Raw genomic sequence first — 21,761 nt, 5'->3', positions numbered from 1 at the left:
ACACTGACTTTATTACATGTCACAACAGATTGCAACGCACCAAGCATCAGCATTAGTTTCAGTCTTTATCATCAGGAGAGCAGCTGCTATTTATCCCTTCCCAAATTACTTCCTAGTATTACTTTCAATCTCTGTTCCATTGAACTAAAAGCCAATTTCTGATTTGTTTGGGGTTTTGTTGTTGTTGTATTTTTTGTTTGTTTTTTTCCATTTTAGCTATCAGGCACAAGAGAATGTTCCTGAAAAAGCAGGAAAGTGGTTTGTTTGTAATGCAGGTATAAATAGCAAAGAGGGAAGAATGGCATCTTGAAAGTTTGAAAGATGTAAAGCTTGATGTTCAAATGTAATTAAGGATATCCTGATGTAATTGGACTGGCAGGATCTTCAAATACTGTAGAAGAACCTAAGATGCCTAAATTCCTTTGAAAATCACTTATCTTTGAGCTACTAGCCTTCTTAGCACCTATTTTCTTTTCTCAAGGTTTTAATCCTGTGAATGGCATTTTAAGTAAACTTGAGTCATCTGTTTGCAGATTTTTGGATCTGAGACTACAGACAGATGGGCATCAAAGCAAGTGAGTTACCAAGGCTTACCAAGTTACCACTTGTTTTATCTGACCATGAAAATAAAACAGATTGGCTATGTAGGAAGGCATAGTAAAGCAGCAGGTTTTGTTCAGCATTGCAGGAGGATGCACACAGTGTGTTGGAAAATCCAGCTGGGGAACAGCAGCTTCCCTTGCCTTGGTAAATGCTTGAGGTCCACCAGGACAACTGAGGAATACTGGGTGAAGAACAGTTTTGTCTGACTAAGTAAGGGAGATGAGCCCAATCCTGTGCATGGTTAAGTAAGACACTTCCTCTTTTACTGACTCCAGTGTTTTACAGCTGAAAATCAGAAGAGTTGCATTAACAGCAACTTTTACATGCCAACTGATGACATGTCCACAGATCTGCAGCAGTGAAAAGAGCCAGAACTCTTAGTACAATACAGGAAAAAAGGAATTCAAGTAATTGCACTTTTTGAATTACTGGATTTACTTTATAAAGAAAAGTGCTGGCATGTACTCTCCTGCCTCTGCACAGCTTAAAGCATGTAGAGTCATTCTAAAACACATAAAAATATAAAGAAAATGTATAATTAATCATCACCCAGCTAAAAGAAGTCTCTTAAATTAGTATTTACCTTGAATATCGACTCACTAAATAAAGAGCAAAGGGAACAGCGGAATAACATCTTCTACCTCCCATTCTTTGCAGGCTCCAAATTTTATGTTTACAAATAATGTTGGCTACACTTTTTAAATGGCAGAATTTCCCCATTCTCCCATAAAAATGTAAAGTTGATATAGATTAGTGGAAGGAGTATCAAAAAATGGTGTTGAGATCATGCTGGTAATTCTCTTTCCTGCTCTAGCTGACAGCAGCAGTAGAGAATGCCCAGCTCCAGCAACTGGAAGGACAAGCCAGTGGAACTCAGGAAAGGAGACAGAATGACTGCAAACTCTTTGGAGACTGCTGTAGATTGAACATGGCTGGTAAAGAGCTGGTTTGTATGTACCCAAACTCCATTTTCTTGACAGTGTACATGACTACATGTGAAAAAGCTGTAGATGCCTTGTTTCAAGAATTCTACAACTGATGTACAGCTATACAGAAAATAAAAGAGTAACGTTGCACAGCTTTCAACAACCACATCAACCACATTGAGGATGTGATAATTAAGCACACTCATTGGTACCACTTTTGATGCTGGAAATTAAAATAGTCTCCTCTAATTTATCTAATATCCTCAATCCTTGGTCTTCCTGATCAGGCTGCCAAGAGTCATAACAGTGTTATTTTAAGACCTGGCATGACTGTCTGTAGACATTAGACTGGAATGCTTTCACTTCACACATATCTTCAAAAAGCAAAAGTAAAAATACTTCCCATGACTGCTGCCTTAGGTTAATGTTATACACAGATCTGACTTAGGTTGAGCTTGTACTTGGATCCTTATGGAACAAATACCATAAAAAGAAGGTTTGGCTTATGGTTAAGGTAAGGGAACTGGGTCTGAAAACTTCAGGAGTCCAACTGTCACATTCCTATACAACATGGGAAAACTCCAGCCATCTCCTTGAATATCAGAACTGCAGGGATGAAGTTGTTTCTTCACACCTCCTTCAGCCAATACAATCTGTCAAGGCTTTAAATTCTCCAGAGAGTTTGTCTTTACTAACATATGTACAGACATCTAAGAGCATTCAGTCGTGGATGGAAAGAAGATCCCACAAGCTGTTTTGGTGTTTCAGTGTGGCACGCTGACACTTTAAAAGTTCATTTTTTGTGGACCTCAAGCCTCAGCCATTCATCAATGCACAGCTTACAGCTCCTCAGCCCTCAGGCCACACAGCAGATAGAGACTCAGATTGCTGAGGATTTATCCTTGAACTGTTTTTCCTCATGTTTCTTGGTTTAGATCACACATCCAACACATGATTAATACTCAGTAATAGCAATCCCCCTCTAACAAATTTATGCAAAAGGAATGACAACACATGATGAAAACCACATTCCAGAAGATGCAATGATCTGCTGAGAAGCTGGCAAACTCATACACAGCATGGTAGCACTGACTAAGCACCTTTTTTACCACTTCCTTACTGTTCCTTCCCTTCTCAAGTCTTGTTGAGACTATTGTGTCTCCAGCTTTGGTATCATCTCAGAGAATCCTTTTCCCAGAAGTCTCTACACTCCTTCTAGCCAAATTCAATTTCACTGCTCAGACTGACTCTATGCTTTTGGGACAAGATCCAACCAACTGTGGCGTTCAATTCCATGTGCCTGTGGAGTGGCTGAACAATAGTTTGTTGCCAGGAACTTTCACTTTATCAAATGTGTTCTGTCAGATCACTTTGAGTTTTCATCCTTGGGGAAATTAAAAATCTGATGGGGCACAGTCCTGAGCAACCTGCTCAAGTTGACCACTGGGTCAGCAATAACACCTGGACAAGACAACCTCCAGATCTCTCTCTCCCAACCTCAAGAATTCCATGATTCTGTAAAAACACTTGTTTGCACTTACACCTTTTAAATGCCACATGGCCAAAAGCGAGGCAACACAGGCCTAGCAAACACATTAAATTCGCACCTGTTTAAAGGCACAGAACAGTCCTGTATCAGAGGAAATTTGTCAAGGATTAGGGGTAGATAGCCTTAATAGAGTCATTGTGACACATTTGAACAATGTCTACACAACTCCTCTTCTCAGATTTCCTTGTAGAGTCCACTCAAAACAAGTGGCAAGCAGGTAACAATCCATTTCTTCCACTATACAGGCAACAGGCAATGCTTATGGCACCTGTTCAGTCCACTACACTCCTAAACCATCCCATTTCTATGGAGAGCTTGTCTTCACTGAAAAGTTTCTTCATGTTTAGACTCAGATTTTACCCCTAATCTAGCTCACCAAGTACTGATTTCTCCAATTCCATGGAAAACACTTTTCCAACCTCTTCTAAAGGAATCAACATGCACAAACCAGACTCAAACTTTAGTCATTCATAAAAGACCCCCAGTAAGTCCACAACTGAGCAGGAAAGTCCTGTGTTCTGTCATGTTGTCAGGAAGAACTCCAGCCACTCAGAGAGGTTTGCTTTCTTCAGCTTGCAGAAGCAGTGTATTTTCTTATTTTCATTGTTCCAGCAGCATTACTGACATGAAAAGTTGACTGAAAATTGCAGAATGGCTGTTGTACATAAAGGTGATAAAGGCTTCATAGCATGGCAGACAATGCTTATAATGCACACACTTCCTCCTAATTAATCCTCAGATGTGTGAGCATGTTCTCCAGCAGCTTAAAAAAGGCATATAGCTCTCTCAGTCTGGTCACAAAAATAGATTAAGTCTTCAGCTTATGACATAGGTTCTGTTTTTGGAGCAGAAGGTCACAGGCACCCTTTGCAATAATGACCATAAGGTCTGAGGAGTCACGAAGTGGGAAATAAATGACAACCATGAAACTCACACTGCAATGCATTTTTTCTGCATCCTGCTGGGTCATGCCTACATAATGTAATTTACTGTCAAGCTAAATTTTATGAAAATTTGAAGGATGTTATAAACCATTCCATGAATCCTCAATGTCAAAAGCTGGAGTACAGCATTATGTTTCGGTTCTCTACTGTGTAAATAATGCTTTCATGCTTTAAAGGTTTCATATGCAAGCAACTTGAGAGAGACAGTATTACAGAAACAAACACTAAACTGAAGGATTATACTCCAGTTTCTACAACTACATAAAGAATAAACACAAAAATCATTCTGCATATTTAACATATATTGGTGTTTTAGCTCACTGCTGGTATGAGAAATAGTTCAGTAGCAGTACAGCACTGTATCACCACACCAACAATAATATTTTATATTTATTGATTGCATTGTATATTTATGCAGGTACATAAGTTTTCCTTCTCAGGAGAAAAACCACACTCCATTCAAGTCTGAAATCTCTTTCTTTTAGCCTTTGAAGACATGCACAGTTCTCTCTGTTTGTGAGACTGTAACGCTTTCTCCAGTGTGTCTATGGTGCAAACAGTAGAAAATTGAGACAGCAGCCCCCTGCAACCAAATCAAACCCTGGAGGCAATTCCCAGAGCCTGGTGATCAGTCTAGGGTAAAATAGCCCTCATTGTGACATCTCTTGTCAGCTGTTGATGTCTTCCTTGATGCTTAATTTCTCTTGTAACCAACTCTGCTCTTCCATTATTCCCTGTCCATGGGATGCCTTTTGACAGAAATTCAGCTTTTCTTCAAAAGGATGAGAATTACATGTGTTACTTCACTCAACATAAATGTCCACAATTTGGGCAACCCATGCTGACTCAGTTTTGCCTCCTGTCTCCTCCCATTAGCTCTGCCAAGCCAGCACCTGGGCACACCAACCTACTTCCATGATTGTCCATACATCATCAACAAAATGAGGGTTAAATTCTGGTTTCAGTCACATCTGAGTAGCTCCCTGGAATTTAATGTGGTGAAGTTGAGCATAAGCTGAACCTTGTGGGTCTCTGAACAGGAGCTGGAACCTCCTAGGTGGAGATCACTACCCCCCATTTCACTCCTGATCCCTCTGGAGCATGACTTTTCTTCTGTTCTTCTAATTCCCAATACAAGCACAGTGTAAACTTCCCTGAGCTCAAAAGTCTCACCATCCACATTTTTCTGAGGTCCTTCTACATTCATAACTTATTTCTCCAAGGAAATTCACATTCCTCTGAGCCCACAGTCCTCACAGGCTCAGGTGTAAATAAAGGAGGTTGGGTGAGACCCTTTAGGAGCAGAATCTAAACCCAGGAAAAGCAGTATTTTGTAAGACACAGCACGTTTCTATATACTGATGGTCTGTTTCTGTTATGCTGTAGAACCAAAAAGACTGATGCTTCCTTAATTGCAGTGGCAGGTATTATGATTGTAAACATGAATCCTTTCTTTTATCCTTCAGATAATTCAAAGCACCATCCCAACACTCCTGAGCAAATACCTCTTGCCCTTTCCTGTCTTAATATATCAGCTCTTGAGGGAGGAATCCAAATTTAAAGTTCAAGGCCACAGAGGCTCAGGACAACTCGGAGCCTGCCGTGGGAGAGCAAGAGGGAGAACAGTTGTGATTTAATTTTAGGCAAACATTTCTCTCTCTGTCTCTTTCTCCCTTCACCTCCTCTTCCCAAGAAAACAAACATTTCTTTCATTCCTAGATCACACTGGAAGCTGATTTCTTTTCACCTTTGAAAGAATTCACTATATTATTCCCCATCTGCAGCTTCCTAAAGCAACTCCTAGACTGAAGTGCTGCTCTTATCAGCCCACCCTGTAATTACAGGGAGACAAGAAGCACCCTGCAAAAACTGTGCCAGAACAAAATAATTTCACAGTGATTTATTAGGCATGCAGCCACTAATGACTTTGCAAGTGTGGAAAGCAAGATGGAGGGGCAGAGCCTGAGCCAACAGTAGCTGTCAGAATATCATTGTCATCTATCGGGTTAGAAATATTTAAGCCACCTGATGTTCAGCCTGGCATCCCCCCATAACAACAAACCTGGAAACAATAAATTTTGACATTGAGGAGTCTCTTCAAATCACAGAGGTTGATAAAGAAAAGGGAGAAACTATGCAGAGATGTTTCTTTGTGTGGCACAGAAAATAAAGAACCCTGATCTCCAAGCACATCCTTCTAGTGGAACAACTCTGCTGTCAGGGCTGAAGTACCAGAGGCAAGAGCCACCTCACTGAACTGAAAGGTGTTTTGACATTCATTCACAGATGTTATTTTTGTGCTTATTGTGAAAAAACTTCTTTGTTCTTTTGAATAAAAAGTCACCTTGCGATGTATTTGGGAAAAATCCAAGGAAGTGCCAAGCTCCTGCAATTCCCACCTGCTGGGAGCAGCATGTGCTTGGCACCTGGCATAGGGAAGCTCTTGAGAGAGGTTCTGCCCTCAGCTGTGCTCATGTAAATACAACATAACTTTGCTAGCACTGACTGAACCATCCCAGATGAAATTAAAAGTAAACAAGAGCAGAATTTTTTTCAGCACCAGGGGCCTACAATGGCAACGTTAACATTAGAACAGATCGATTTTGCAAGATGACAAAAGAACATTCTGATCTCACTGCTGTGAGCTCCTACTCAGCAGACAATTGCATCCCATCTCAGAATAGAGTTTTAAAAATGTTCAAAGCAATGTGCAAGCATTAACTTCTAATGGCTTAAAAAGGAATTTTATAATGCTAATGTCTTCATATTACAGCTATGATGCATCTTGAGAGCAAAGGTTTCTATTTAAATCTGTAGCAGCTTTCAAAGATATTTGGACCAGAAATTTCCATTTAGGCATCTCTCATTTCAAGATTTCTGAATGTGCTGCTGGGACAGACAGAGGTCGATATGACCTTTACAAAGGCTCCTGCAATTATATTCTGGTCCATCTAAATTACTAGTTTAAGTCAGTTGTGTATTCACAAAGAAAACAACAACCAAACAAGATGATGTTCCACCATCCCAGCATTTAGCAAACACTCCTCTGCCATGCCACAGAACAGAGTGGCCCCTACTTTATTCTTGACTCCTGAACACAAGCTGAGAGCAGTGGGGAAAGCCAGCCTGCAGGAATTTAGTGATCCACCATCACTCCCAGAAGTACAGGCAGGGCAGCACCCACCTGTGCTGAGGGAGGCTGAGCACAGAAAGAAGGTGAAAATAGAGTGTTTCCAGATTTTTTTGTGTCATGTCTTGTTCTTCCCTGAGAAAGGTGTACCTGAGAAATGCCCTGGAGTATTGCAAACCATAAACCTGCTTTCTTAAATTGATCTGTTTTTTCCCCACTGTCACAAACAAACCCAAAACAATAAAACTATGTGGGGGAGGGAAGAAATGCATACAACTTTCTTTTCAGAAATCCCTGTTATTACAGAATCCTCTAAGCTAATTATAGTGTATTTTGCATCCTTCCCCCCTTTTTTTTCCATAATATATATTATTTTTTCAATCAGCATTTCTGCATGACCAATAAATATGTTTTAGGTCAGCCTGCATCACAACAGTACCTCTCTGTCCCACTGCTTTCTCTTTCAGATTGGACTCCTCTCTCCCCTCCTACACAGACCTTGTTAGTTCTTCTCTTGTTCCTAATTTGAAGATCCAAATGAGCATGAATTACGTGTCTCAGCAATAAACATGATCTCACAGAAACACAAAGAAGAGGATGAACAAAATAAAAATTACAGTCTGGTGAAAGCTCCCTTGACAACTACAGCTACACTGACAGGCGCCACTGAAATAATAGGAATGATGCTTCAAAACAACAGCCAAGACAACGTTATGAAAGAGAAAAAAACCCTCAGTCTAAACAGATCTTTTCAAATGCAGATTCCTCTGTCAAGTAAGGAGAATGTGAAAAATGTTCTTTCTTATAGCACAGCCATGTTCAAACTCTGCCAGATTACAGAAAACCACTAAAAATACGAGTACAACCATGGGCTCAATAGTCCATTTGAGGAATGTCAGAATGATGCAGAATGGAAGAGAAGGGTCATATTTAGGGGATGGAGAGGAAGGATGGAAGGTGTTATCTCATTACCAACTGGGTGAACAACAAAACTTATGTTGACTTCAGTGTAACATCAGGCATTTGCAAGCTCGTGTACTGAGTCCCTACCACTACCCAGGTGACAAACTGCATAGCAAAAAGCCAAGAGATGATGAACATTAAAAATTATGATCCACTACTAAAACTGTTCCATCCAAGACAGAACTAAGGCAACACTCATGACTAAAGGTTGTCTATGGATTAGGGAGGAAATTAGGGAAAAAAGCATTAGCATTCCTCTGTCAATAATGATTTAGTGCTAATGAGTTCCTTAAGTACTTTTTTCATGTTAGCTTCGCACCATAAAAGGAGGAAAATTGTTCTAAGTTCTGGTGTAGTCAGAGATATCTGCTGACCAGCAGGTATTTCAAAAACACCAGGTGCGTGCTGTAAAATCCTGCAACAAGCACAGGAAAACCCAAAACTACCTGTGGCTCCTCAGCAGGCAGAAAATGCAGCTCCTGAGAGCAGCTGTGGGGATCGAACTGCACCAGAGTTTCTGGCCAGACTGAGTCAGAGGTGGGGGGGCAGTGGAAAGAGATGGCAGAGACAATTTTGCAGGCAGGGTGGGAAGGGATAATGAGCACAGGGGTAGTGGTGCTTTGGTGTGTTACATTTTATTTGCTGGTATTTTACGTCCCTATTGTGAAGTACTACTGGCAACATGGTAAAGTTTATTGCCTAAAATCTTCTGTCACAAATTCGTAGGCAACACCCATTTCTGTTAGCAGAAACAGACCCTTTTCTTCTAGTACTGAATGCACTCTGAGCTCCAGAAGTTTGGCTTGGGCTCTTGGGCTTGCATTCCTCCCCAGAGAAAAATAAAATCTGCAGAAAAGTCATGTACTTTTCCTCCATTTTATTCCACACACTCGAGACACCTAATAAATTTGCTTTGACTTCTTATTCTTTCCTAAAACAAAGGAAAATCTTAGAACCACAAATATCTTTTTGCTCCTTGGTGGCCTGGCAGAGATATGTGTAGAACTGTTTCCCACTTTTATATAATGAGATTTAAAACAAACTAATAAACAAAACAAAACAACAAAAAAAGAAACCAAACACCAATAAGCAATAAAACAACAGAGGGCACAGAGAAGATATAAGGACTTTGCCATTTCTTGCCAGAAGCATTGAAACCAAAAGTACATCACGACTGATAATAGAAAACTAATAGCTACATAGATCACAAGAACATCCTAATAGTAAAAAACCCCAGTAATTTAAGTTTTGAAAGGCATTTAATTCTGAGGACAGAGCCAGTCAGCCTTGTAGTACTCACTGGAAACAGAAACTTTTGATCTGTAGTTATTCTGTATCTATACCTAGAATTTCTTGTATGTTACTTTATAGTGGAATACACAGAACAGAGCTGGTAACCAGACTGCTCGGACCCAAATCTGAGTGAGCTCTGGGTTCCCCAGCCCTGGGAAATTCAGAAGTGATTAACCTCGAGAGGGAAGAATCAGAGTAAAGGCTGGTTCAGCCACAGGCAGGGACAGTTCCCGGAGCCAAACCCGGGAATGCTGAGACCAGCGTTTGGGGGCGAGCAGACCTTCTGCCACACCGCGCTGCGAGTCTGCGAGGGAACTGGGTGAGACAAACCGAGCCAAACCCACAGCCCAGGGCACTTGTACAGCAGGGAGTGGGAGTCACTTCTGGCACTGGGATAGGGGATACACCTCCGTGCCACGGACACGGCATCCTGGGCTCCCAGCACGGCACGGGGGCCAAGCCCCGCTGTTCAGCCCACCCAGCTGTGAGGACTCTCCTGCAGCAGGGGTGCACCCCCAGCCCAGCATGCCCCGAACTGCAGGGCTCGGCAGGAAACACCTCTCCCTGCCTTTCTCCCTGTCAGAGAAAAACACGCCTAAGCCCCGCCAGCTGCCGAACGGGAGGGAGAGCGAGGAGCCACTTACGGGGATGTGCACTCGCAACATGAGTTTCTTGTGGCTGGAGCCCTTCCTGCTGCTGCTGGAGGCATCTTTCTTCTTGTCCATGGCAGTGCTTCCCATGCCTTCACCCAAGCGTGGTGCTGAGCGATGGAGCTGGAGAGGGAGGCTCCTCTTCCACCTCTCCCCACCGTCCCACGGGCCGCAGTTACTCCAGGCTCCTTATTTTCTTTCTTCTTCTCTCTCCTTTTCTTTTTCCCCCCCTTCCTAATGGCCTTAGGAAATTTGGGGGTGGGGGGGCGAAGCCAGAGGAGGGGGGGAGAAGGAGAGAAGCCGAGGGAAGGGGAGGAGTTTCTCCAGCTCCCGTCTTTAATGCCAGCAGCGAGGTGTCAGGGGGGACCTTCGCAGGAGCATGAGATGCCCTTACAGACGCTGCTCCCTTTCTCACTCTTCCGCCCTTTCAAAAATATCCGGAGCATCCTGGGGGAGGGGGGGAGAAAGTTTCCTTCCCCTTGCCCAGCTCGGCCACACACTCACCGAAAGAGAGAGAAAAAAAAAATTAAAAAAACAATCCCCCAAACACTCAAAGGCTACAAAACCCGAAAAGGGGAAGCGCTCGGGCGACGCTCCTGGCGGACTGTTTTGTCCCGCGGGGAGGGAGGGAGGGAGGGAGGGAGCGAAGGGAGGCAGGAGGATGGGAGGAGGTGTCCGGGCTCTCCGAGAGCCCCAGCAGGCTCCCCAGGAGCTGCGAAACGAGCAGCACGCAACTTTCCCGCAGTCCGGCCGCTTCCCCCCGGCTGCCGCCCGCCCCGGGCCGCGCCGCCGGCCCCTCGGCGCGGGGAGAGCGGCTGGAGCTGTGCCTGCATTCCCCGGGCTGCCGGAGCACGGAGGTGGGCGAAAAGGCTGCCTTTCACCTTGCCAAAAACGCCCGAAGGCGGCGCGGTTCCTCTCCCTCCCTCCCTGCCGACCTCCCAGGCTGTTTTCTCGCCGCCCTCCCCTCAGGGTTTCTCCCGGCCGTGCCCTGAGGGAGGGGGATTTCTTTCCCCCGGGGCACCGCTCCCCTCAGCCCGGCAAGGAGCGGGCCCCGCCAGGCTTCATTCCCTCTGGGCAAAACCCCAGGCTGCCCTGCCTCTGCCGGGCAGGCAGGGAGCGTGTGCCAAGCCGGGAGGGCCGCAGTCCGCTCCTGAACGTAGATTTTTCCGCTCCCTCCCTCCAAAAAGCCTTCAGCTCGCTTGCAGATCCAGCCGAGCGAAAGAGGCGGCTCAGCCCCCGCGGGAGAATGGATTTGGCGTCCCCGGGTCCCAGAGAAGGAAAAGCTCCCAACATCGCTTCACCTGTGGCGGTGCTGCTGCCCCAGAGCAGCCCCACGGCAGTGCCACCAGGGCTGAGGCCAGGGCTGGGAGTCTGGGACAGCAAGGACCTCTGTCCTTTTGGTGTCTTTTCTTCAGGACAGCAGGTGGTTTAAACAAGCAGACATGCTGCATCAAAATATGAGGGTTTGTTTCAGAAGTGGCTCTTCTTCCCTTGACAATCTCTGCATCTTTTTGCACTGCCTGAATTTGAGGGTAAGGCCAAGCCCGTTACAGTCACAGACCTTTGATCACAGCGCTTAAACTCAGATTTTCCCTGGGCTGAAAGATGTGTGTGTATGCATTCACAAAGGTGACACTGTAATCACTCCCAACAAATCTTAGGGGATTCTATAAAACAACGATTGAGGAGAGAAGGCAGAAGAATTTTCCTCAAAAATCTTGTCTTCTGAAAAAATACAGGGTTGCAGTGGCTATCATCAAAAAGTACAAGAATTCAGATTTATTTCCCTCCTTTTGGAAGTCTCAGTATTTAACAGGTGGAAAGCTTGGTCGGGTGTAAAGCCTGAAGACACTTCTCTAAAACAATAGAGAATTAAATAAAAATATGACCCCCTTAATGAAATAGATAACTGTCCTACAGGTTCCTACAGACTGTCATGGAAGGAAACAGACCCAGAAATGAAACAGGGACCAAGATCACTGACACCAGCTCAGGAAGGGATGTGGACAGGTCTGTAACATCTACTTTCTCCCAACATTTATATAAACTCTGCCAACAAAGTGCTGTTGCCAAGGGATATAGGAATGACTGGATTTAAAAAATGAAAAAATTACTAATAATCATGCCTGTGAAAAAACTGTCACAAGGTTTTTCTAGCTACTGGGTCTTGAAAGTTAAAAAATTAGAGAAGATAGAATTTCTTTAGAAGGATTTTAGCAATTGGTGTTGTAAGCATGCAGATCTTCTGGTCATTCTTCCTTAAATTAATTAACTAAATTCATTAATTAATTCAAGGTGGAATAAAATCTACCATATAAATACTCCTTTCCCTTGTTTATGCAAAATTGTTTCCCACAATATTATAATTTATTTTCTACATTTAGTATTTTAAATCTAAATTAACTCTTCCTTTTTTTTTAGATTATTGGTGTGAATAATTGTGGTTATTGTAAAAAAAGTTTCAGAAAGTGACATAAAGTCAGCATGGCCAAACTCCCAAACCTAAAAAAAAATCACAAATCAACCTCTCCCCATCAGGATATTGCCTTAAGCATGTTTATCATTTCAGAATAGCACAATAAGGAATTATCCTTATTTTTTTTTCCTTTGACCCTCTAAGATCTCAAATATGACCTTTGATTCTCCAGTCATATTTTTAAACTTTTCATTGCAGCTCTGAGGATTAGAGACATGTTAAAAAAAAAAAGAAAACAAAAAAGAAAATAAACCACAAAAAATACAACAAACAACAAAACAAAGCCTAAATACTCCTACAGCTGCTAGACTTCAGGAGCTTGACTCCTTGTAAAATCAAGTGTTAATATAATCACCAATTATTTCAGACATTAGGGCACCATGTTTTTATCCCTCTTTGCTCTTTATCTTTCATGGATAAATGTAGCCAGCATATGAACAAACAACATTGTAAATACTTTTAATGAGATCTAAGTTATTTTGATCAATTTCCATAAAACTTTTCTTTGAGCCTTGGTCCATGGATAAATGTAGCCAGCATATGAACAAACAACATTGTAAATATTTTTAATGAGATCTAAGCTATTTTGATCAATTTCACTGCCATAAAACTTTTCTTTGAGCCTTGGTTGTATCGATTATAGTTGCTGTAAGGAAAATAATATGGCACCAGCAAACTTTTGTGCTGAGGTTCCACATGCAATATGTAGAGATTTTGTAAAGACTTTAAATTTCACTGAGAAAGGATATTAAAAAAAAAAAAGTGGTGTATGGGGAGAGCTATGTGAGTTGGTGGGTTTTAATTCTTTATTAAAACCAGCATTTTTTTGTAATGCCTTATAGTTTGTTGTTGGTAATATCATATACATTGCACCAGAGGAAAAAAAGTATCTATGAAAAAAACTATTATTCTTTCTCTGCAGATGATATATTAATCATACTGTGAGCATTCAATGTAGATTTTTCACACATGCAATCTGTAGGTATATTTTAGGCACAAACCCCTTCAGAAGTCTCATTTTGGTGACTACATTTCCTACCATAAATAATGGGCATATTCCATTCCAGGGTAAATAGTGTAATTTCTCAGTCAACCACATTATTTCTTAACTATATATATAAATATATAAATATATAAATATAAGTATATATATATATATTTCCAGGATTTAGAGCAAGCTTTTAAAAATCAAGACATTTTGAAATCTGGAAGCCCAAGACCTTGCCTGGCTGTTATTGGTATTCAGTATCCTGGCATTAATTATGCTTTATAATAGCTATTTTTCTCTTTATACTCTTCTTATGTTAATATTTGTCCATGTTGGTTTCTGCACTACCTCCTCTGCCTGTCCCTTTCTTTTCATATTTCACCTCTCATTCTCATCCTTCTGATTTTGTTCTCCATCTTTCTCTCTTCTCCAATTTGCCACTCAGTACTTTGAGCATGCTTGAAGTGGATTGCTTGGTTTCTGTTCAACACATTTATTAGATTGAGTTCGACCCTGCTGCACAGGGCTCCTTAACTTAATTACCAGTACAATCTAATTAACCTGATGCAGTATTGGGATGCCATAGTCCCTGCACAAGTCTTCTGTAGAGGCCAGAGAGGACACAGCCCTGACATCTGTCTGCCCACAGCCACACTCACCTGCTACCTGCTGACACTCAGCACAGTGCAGGGTGCATATTTCAAGTCAAGTAGAATATAGGATCAACATGAGGAAATTCCTGTAGACAGCTAAATTGCATGGCTTGCAGCAAAACTGCAATTAAAATTGCCTTCCGTGGGGAAATTTGCAGGAGAAATTGTAAATCTGCCAGGAAGGCATGAGTGGCTGAAGCAAGGTGAGGTAATGAGGTTAATGAGAGGAGCTTCTTGTCCCCAGAAGGTCTCCAGGAACATTACACTAGCAAAGAGTGACGAATATTTATGCTGAAAGAGAGGTTGTGTGGGCAGGTGGCTGTGCTTCCTTTGCAGGCTGTCAGACACCTTCTGGTAGGTAAGTGGTTACTGCAATGGATTCTCTTGTCACCTGAGGCCCAGCAGCACAGTCTGCCCTGCAGCTCCCTCCCACTGTCCCCAGAATCCCTACAGAATTTCTACTGGGTGCTGGGCACTCTCCCAGAGCTGCTGCACTGCTTCATCCACTGTCACTGGGATGTCTTCTCACCTGCATCACAGTGCAGAGGAGGAGAAGTGAGAGAGAAGCAGTTTCATATGACATTTCTAGGCTGTTTTTCTCTAATTTAACCTGACTGCTAATTTCTCTCAAACTGCCAAAGGAAGGGACAGTTTTTTGACTTTATTTTCTTTTCACTTGCAGATCTTGCCCGTCTTGACAACTGATCCTGGGTATCAAAAAGTTTCAGAAGTCATCATTCAAAATGAGCAGGCCTGTGGAATGGGTTTATTTGGTCCACAGAAGGCCGTGGCGTGGACACTGGAGCAAGGATTGGCAGGAGGCTCCACGTTTGGCAGCTGCAGTGCTTGTCTCACTGTGTCCCATCTTCATGGCTCCAGAACCACAATCCCCACGAGGCTGCCCTCATGCTGCACAGCACTGACCCCACAGGAAATGCAGGCACAGGGAATCAGAGGGTGCATGGTGCTGTGACCTGAACCCCACTGTGTGGTGGCATTAGTGCCAGCACTGTTCTACAGACTGTGTCCACAGCTAAGTTCTGTTTTTCATTTGTATCACTTCACTGTAAGAGTAAAATATGAATAATACTCTCTGTCATCTGTGCTAGAAAGCATCTGGGAGACCTGACTAGGTACAAACATGGAAAACACATTTTCTTGTTTGAACCACAAGACATTGATAAAAAACTTTGAGGCTGATTTTCAAAGTTCACACAATCTCTGCTGGTTCTGAGAGCCAGGAGAGCCTTCCAAAGATTGAAGTACTTCATGAGACATTATCTTTTTATATTGGTTTCTATATATAAAAAAATTTCCATTAACTGTAATGATGCTGTTCAGCCTCAAGTATTCTTAGTACTTAAGAGTCATGAAGAAGCAATGAAAAATACTTTTTAAAGTAGCTAATTTCCTCCTTACTGATACAGGAAAATTTCTTTTGTGTTTTCTACTGATTGTGAGTCAGAATTTCTGGCTGTTAGCCAAACACAATACTTGGAACCTCTGATTTGCATATGTAGGCCTACAAGTTAGACAGATAACCTCAATCAAAATTTAACAGATTATATGCAAAACCAGTGAGAAAAGATTCATTTCCCATATTGAGTGATTTTTGTCAGTTGTGCAAATTAACACAGAGAATTACAGATAGAATTCAAGAGGAGTCTGCTTTTCATTTTCTTTTCCAATAATATGCATAATGCAGTACATTAGCTAAAAGAATGTTTAAAGGAGGCAGAGACATGGTTCTACCAGGTATGTGTGGGCATAAGAACAAAAAGTGTTTTCAGCAGCATGAATCTGAAAGTACTTCCATGTTCTTCCCAGTTCACTGTGAAGATTTCAGAGAGCTGAAGAATTACAAACACATTTTCTGTGAGCCTTCTCTGTGTGATAATATCAATTTATTCCTTGGCATGGAGTGTGCTTGGCTTCAGACAGGACAGTGGGCAGGAACAGCATCTTCCTTCTGGAGTGGAGGGGGTGAGACTGCTCCAAACCAACAGTCTGTCACTGCTGGTGGTGCAGATGCAAAAAGAGGTGAGCTTTCCAAAGCAATCATAAGCAGTCGATTCCAGGATGGTCTGTAAGATCTCAAAGAAAATAAATTTTGCATAATTAGCTTCAAATTTGTTATGCTGCAAGGTACTGGTGGCACAGTGTCCCAGAACACACCTGTAGCAGTGTTCTCCAGCAGAGGCCTCCAGCCAAGGCCAGTGGCAAGATTCCCTTTAGGGAGGGCAAAATTGCAACAATTGTGAAACAATCCAAATATCTTCTTTCATCTGGTAGTAACTAATAATAGGAGAGCCCTAGAAATCCCATTATATGTGAAGAATCAATGAGAAGGTGATAGTTTATGGGTGAGACAGAGGACTGAATAAAAACAGGAAGAAAGAGCAGAATTAAATAAAACCTGAACAATATGATATAAATTAATATGAATTATATAAAACCTCTGCACAATGGCTTCCAAAGGATCAGAATGCAATGAAACTTTGCTTGGCTACACCTTGGTATTCAGGACCTGTGGATATCACAATGTGTGCAACAAGAACCAAACATCTGAAAGGATGAGAGGTGAATGGCAACTCCTGCTTGTTTTCATAAATGAATTGTATTTCTCTTGTACTGAGAGCACAGTCTTACCTAGGCTTGTCTGCAACAGTGCAAACATCTTATTTGATCCCAGGTATCTAATCTATGTAATTGAGGTGCTGCAGGATTTGTTTTTCTGCTTCTCCATGTGTGATGGGCACAGACAAGCATGATGAGCAGATGTTCAGTGTGAATTCATGCAGAGCCAAGATGACATCTCCCCAGGACAAAAGGTGACGTGTAGGAAAGGTGGCTCAGAACTGTCATCTCCACCAGCAAACCAGAGCACCAGGCCTGAGCAGTGTCCTGGACCTGTCCTAATTGTTGAACTGTTCTCAGTCCCTGCAGAGCTTTGGCTCAGGCTGTCTGCAGCTCTCCAAGACCCCACCAAGGCATGGTTCAGGAATTAACACCAGTCAGGGAGCATTGCCATTAGGAAGCCTGGTCATGGCTGCCCTGTCTGAGGTAAGAGTTTTCCTAAAAGCCTTGCTGTATCATCTGAGATCTGCAGCTCAGACCTGTGCCAAGAGGATGGAAATGTCAGATCCTGGCTTCCCTGCATGCCTGGGCTCTCTGAAAACTAAACTACAGTTGTTCCTCAGTTTTTTCAATGCCTGTCAGCAGACCACTTCCATAGGAGGAGACCAACACAGTTCCTGTTATACTGCTCCTGTTTTGGCAGAAAATGACCTGTACAAGGAGGAATCTCAGATGTGCAGTGATGAAGGTAACAAGGGTCATGATTATTGGCAAATCATTCTGACACGTGAAAGGTGAGGGATTTATCCAGTTAAAGACTGCAGATTGTACATTACCATAGCATTGCGTAATTACAAAATAAGTGTATATATATATAACATAGCAAGTGCAGATTTAACAACTTTAACAAATGCAGTCAGATTCTGAAGCCAGGAGAATCTGACTAACAGTGTTAGAAAATGGTGAAAATGTCCATAAGGAAAGGTTTATGATAACATAATTTCAAGTCAGGAAGAACTTTTGTTTCAAAATATCTCAATTTTTTTATTTTTTTTTTTTTAAGAACAGGGTCTAAAATCTTATCAGAAGAGCTTTAGAAGCAACAAATATCTAGAAACGACTCTAGAATATAGAAGTGGTCCCCACAATGAATCCAAAGAGTTCCCAAAAATAGTTAATGTAATTCAGTGTAGCTTCATTAAGATTATTATTTTATTCTCATCTAAAATTTTGATTATGTCTTATTATGCAAAGTATCTGGACTTTAGAGTCTTTAAATGAAAAATTACAAGGTAATATTAAAGAGATGTGCAAGCTCAGGGGAATGATTGAAAAAATCATAAAGTCCTGTATCAGGTGAGATGCAATTGATTTCTGTTTCTGCAGAAAGGGTATAATCTTGACTTTATGGTCTTCTAACTAAACACAAATTTATTTTATTTTCTGGTGTGCATAAAAAACGTGAGTGGGAAATGTGGGAGGCTCTCTTAAGCTGAGTGAAATATGTTCTTTGTGCCCAGCATTACTGTGGTCACTCAAGACCCATTTCCACTGGGAGCTGACCATGAGCTGAGTGGTCCCAAGAGCCTCAGTGCTACACTCCATGGGTCTTGCTAAGATGCTTTGGGACCACAAGAGCTTGGGGGAAAGGAGGGGACAGGAGTCATCCTCCTGTCAAATTTCCTCATGCCCATTCACACTGCTCCTGATGGCACGAGGCTCATCATGTGGAAGATATTTTTTTTACACAGTAGTAAGCTCCACTGAGCATTATTCTACTATCTGAAATAATGAAATTATCAGTTATTCCAAATTATCAGTGATGAATATCTGAGCTGGTGTTTAATATCTAGAAGATTATAATGACAAGCATTTTGTGTCTGGGAGCTTCAAATCAGGACTGTAACACATTTGTATTTTGACTGCATATACTACAACAGTAATTAAATTATGTATAACTAATTAAGAATATAGGAGGACCACCCATATGTAAAACCCACCATAAACAGGTCTAAGTTTATACCATATTAAATATACAAAATTGCTGATTTGCAGACATAAACATATGTGGCATATATATCTCAAACCAGTCTCAAGCATTCCATATTAAATTTGCTGGAAGCAGGCCATTAATTACTAAAGCTGAGGCTAATCCTGCAATCTTATCATAACAGAAGTTTTGTTTTCATCAGGCCTTCAGGATTCATATTCAACAAATATTATTTCACTGCCAAAATAAAATATAAAATACTTGGTACAATGTGGTTGATTTAATGGAATAATCAAATGTCACTCTTGGGCTGTTAATACTCAGAATTTACTTTTTGGTGTTTGGAAAATATTTATGCTATATGTGAGGTTTGCTGTCATTCAGCTCATCAGCAAGACTTCCACTCCTGGGAGTGGAAACTCCATTTATTTTAAGGTTTTTGAAGATAAAGGAACAACTTTTGCCATTCATGTCTGCAGAATCTGACAGTAATCCCTCAGCAAAAGGCTTAGTCCCACCAGAGCACCCATGTCCCATAAAATTAGGGCAAGTTCAGGAAAAATATTTTTTGTGCATTCTGCTCATTAACACTAAAAGAGAAGCTGAGGGAATCCCAATACCCAGACAAGTACACATCAAAGGTCACACAAATATTTATCACCAAATCACACAAAAAATTAAAGCTGCAATGGTAAAGTTGAGTGGATGATACAATTTTCTTATCCATAAAAAATTATGTTCCTCATTAATTCTTTTCACAGTAAAGCTGTTTCATTATTTATCCTCTGGGTAAGCAATTAGTAGCAATGTTGCTCCTGGGTAGTATGTGCTGAATTTCTCTTTAATATCTGCTATGAGAGACTACATATTTCAGGCTGCAAAAGTAAAATTAAAAGAAAGTCCCAAAACTGAAGAGTTGCTCTAAGCAAATAAATAGCTCTTGGTATCAAAGGAGTGCTGGGCAGGAGGAAACATGTACTTTTTCCTTGAAGAAAACTGGAGAGCACTGGAATTACAGATTTATAAGCTTATTCAAAAAACATCAGTCTGACTCTGAGAGTGTTCTCTGCCAAATCAATTTAGCTAAAATTTAAAGTTGCTGTAAGAAAAAACTTTAAAAAAAACCCTGTAATGAAAACATTTAGAATTGGAAGAGGTTTCTTATGGATAAGAGCAAGTAAGTTCTGGAATAGATTTCCAAAGAGAAACAGGGACAAAAAAGATAATGGCCATATATTAACAAAAAGGATTATATTCAGTATGATAATAGGGTTAATAACAGGTGATTGGAATATGTTCCCACCCAAAATGTAAATGTTAATCTGAGAATTAGGCCAAATGAGGTATGACTACTAAAAGATTGGTGTCTAATTCTCAGCTGGATACCAGGGCTGGGTCTGCCCTGTCCTTACATTGTTTAAATATCAACCCCCAGCTTAACTCAGTCAGAGGGAAAAAAAAGGAACCCTTAAATCTTGGTGCTCTCAAGCTACAAAGCTGGAATTGAAAGCACCACAGATTAGCTCATCTCTCACGGTCATTGTGAGTTATAAACTGAATTAAAGAATGTACTCATTTGGGTGAAAGACCATTATTCCCTTACAACAATGTGAATAGAAGTCAACTATTCAAATTATCCAAGTCCTCTGGTGTTTTCCAAGAATATATATCCTTGCCCAGAAGGAAAGGTGAGTTGTCCCAAAAATTACTGAGAAAGGGCAAGAGTGACACATTTTGACCTCAGTCCTACAGACTGTGAGATAGTTCTGAACATTGTGAGACTTTTCCAGAGGTTCTGGAAGTACAGTGAAGCCAAAGAAGGTGTGGCACCACCATAAGCATAGAAACTCAAAATTATTCTCAAAATTATACCAATTAGACAGGAAAAGAGAAGGCTTTGAGGTCACCTAATTGTAGCCATCCAACACCTGAAGGGAGCCCACAAAAAACATGGAGAGAGGCTATTTACAAGAGCATGTACTGATAGGAAAAAGGGGAATGGCCTCAAACTGAAGAAAATTATTATGAGGGGGGCGAGGCACTGGAACAGGTTGCCCAGAGAAGTTTTACATATTCCATCTCTGAAAGTGTTTAAAGGTAGGTTGGATGGAGCTCTGAGCAACCTGGTCTAGTGGAAGGTGTCTTGCATATGGCAGAGAGGCTGGAACTGGGTGATTTTTAAAGTCCCCTCCAACCCAGGCTATTCTATGGTAATAATTCTATGAAAGATCACTATAGTGAAAGTAGCTAAGGGAAAAAATAGTCCTGTGGTATAACATCTGTGGAAGTGAAATACTTCCAGGGCACAGGGCAGTTCTTGTTGGAGGAAAAGGAGTACAAAAGACTGCAGACAAGTTAAGGAAGGCAAACAAGAGTGGAAGCCAAATCAGTTCTCAGCTGCCACTGGACATGACAGTTCCAGGCCATGTCCCCCCTGCCACACAGCTGGCACAGGAATGCATTGTCCTCTTTGTCCCCCAGGTGACCACAAGGACTTTCTGCTCCGAGACAAATGTCACTGCTGAGCTTCAGTGTTGCAGTGGCTTGCAGACACATTGAGTAAATGCTGGATGCCACATGGAGCCCTCAGAAACTTCCTGAAGTCAGGTGCTGAACTTGTCCCTTGTAACACAAAACCACAAACCTGTCGTTTCATGTGCCTTTATCAATTTAGATCTGGAGTTGTTGGTTTTTTAAAGTCCTGCAATGAGCCAAAGTAAACCTACTTTTCATGCACTACTATGAAACTATAAAATCTGAATTTTCTCTTTTGTTAGAAGAGTTTTGCAGCCTTGGTGATATAAACTGATAATCATTGCTCAACATTTAAAATGTGCCCATTTAAACTTGGTGTGGGTGTTCTGCAGATTTTTTTTTCGTGTCCCTGTGAAGGGTTTGCATGCTTTCTGCAAAGAAAATAAATAGAACAAATAGTATGGCACCACAAGTTGGTCAATTATTAGCTTTTGCATACTCAGATCACGGCCTTTTTTTACAAGGACACGTGTTAATATATAAT

General features: G+C 41.5%; 2 protein-coding genes across 3 annotated transcripts in view; one reads left to right on the top strand and one right to left on the bottom strand.

The window, feature by feature from the left end:
- Positions 1-10,179, bottom strand: part of PRKAG2 (protein kinase AMP-activated non-catalytic subunit gamma 2) — a 210,675-nt gene extending 200,496 nt beyond the window's left edge. The window contains exon 1 of the mRNA XM_039705326.1: positions 10,053-10,179. Within this exon, the coding sequence (XP_039561260.1) occupies positions 10,053-10,148 (96 nt within the window). The 5' untranslated portion in view covers positions 10,149-10,179. The remainder of the gene's footprint in view (positions 1-10,052) is intronic.
- Positions 9,285-15,798, top strand: LOC120500448. 2 transcript variants are annotated; one of them, XR_005627098.1, is made up of 3 exons: positions 9,285-9,727; positions 11,979-12,068; positions 14,858-15,798. XR_005627098.1 is itself a non-coding variant. In XM_039705394.1 (3 exons), the coding sequence occupies exons 1-3, from the start codon at positions 10,176-10,178 to the stop codon at positions 14,871-14,873; spliced, it is 846 nt and encodes a 281-aa protein (XP_039561328.1). In that variant the 5' UTR covers positions 10,149-10,175; the 3' UTR covers positions 14,874-15,798. The 2 variants fall into 2 exon arrangements, 1 of the variants encoding a protein (XP_039561328.1); XM_039705394.1 differs by lacking the exon at positions 9,285-9,727 and adding an exon at positions 10,149-10,915.
- The last annotated feature ends 5,963 nt before the right edge of the window (positions 15,799-21,761 follow it).

The sequence above is a fragment of the Passer montanus genome, unplaced genomic scaffold, assembly GCF_014805655.1.
Source record: "Passer montanus isolate IOZ18808 unplaced genomic scaffold, ASM1480565v1 scaffold10, whole genome shotgun sequence".
Classification (NCBI taxonomy): domain Eukaryota; kingdom Metazoa; phylum Chordata; class Aves; order Passeriformes; family Passeridae; genus Passer; species Passer montanus.
This window is presented reverse-complemented; position numbering and strand designations above follow the sequence as displayed.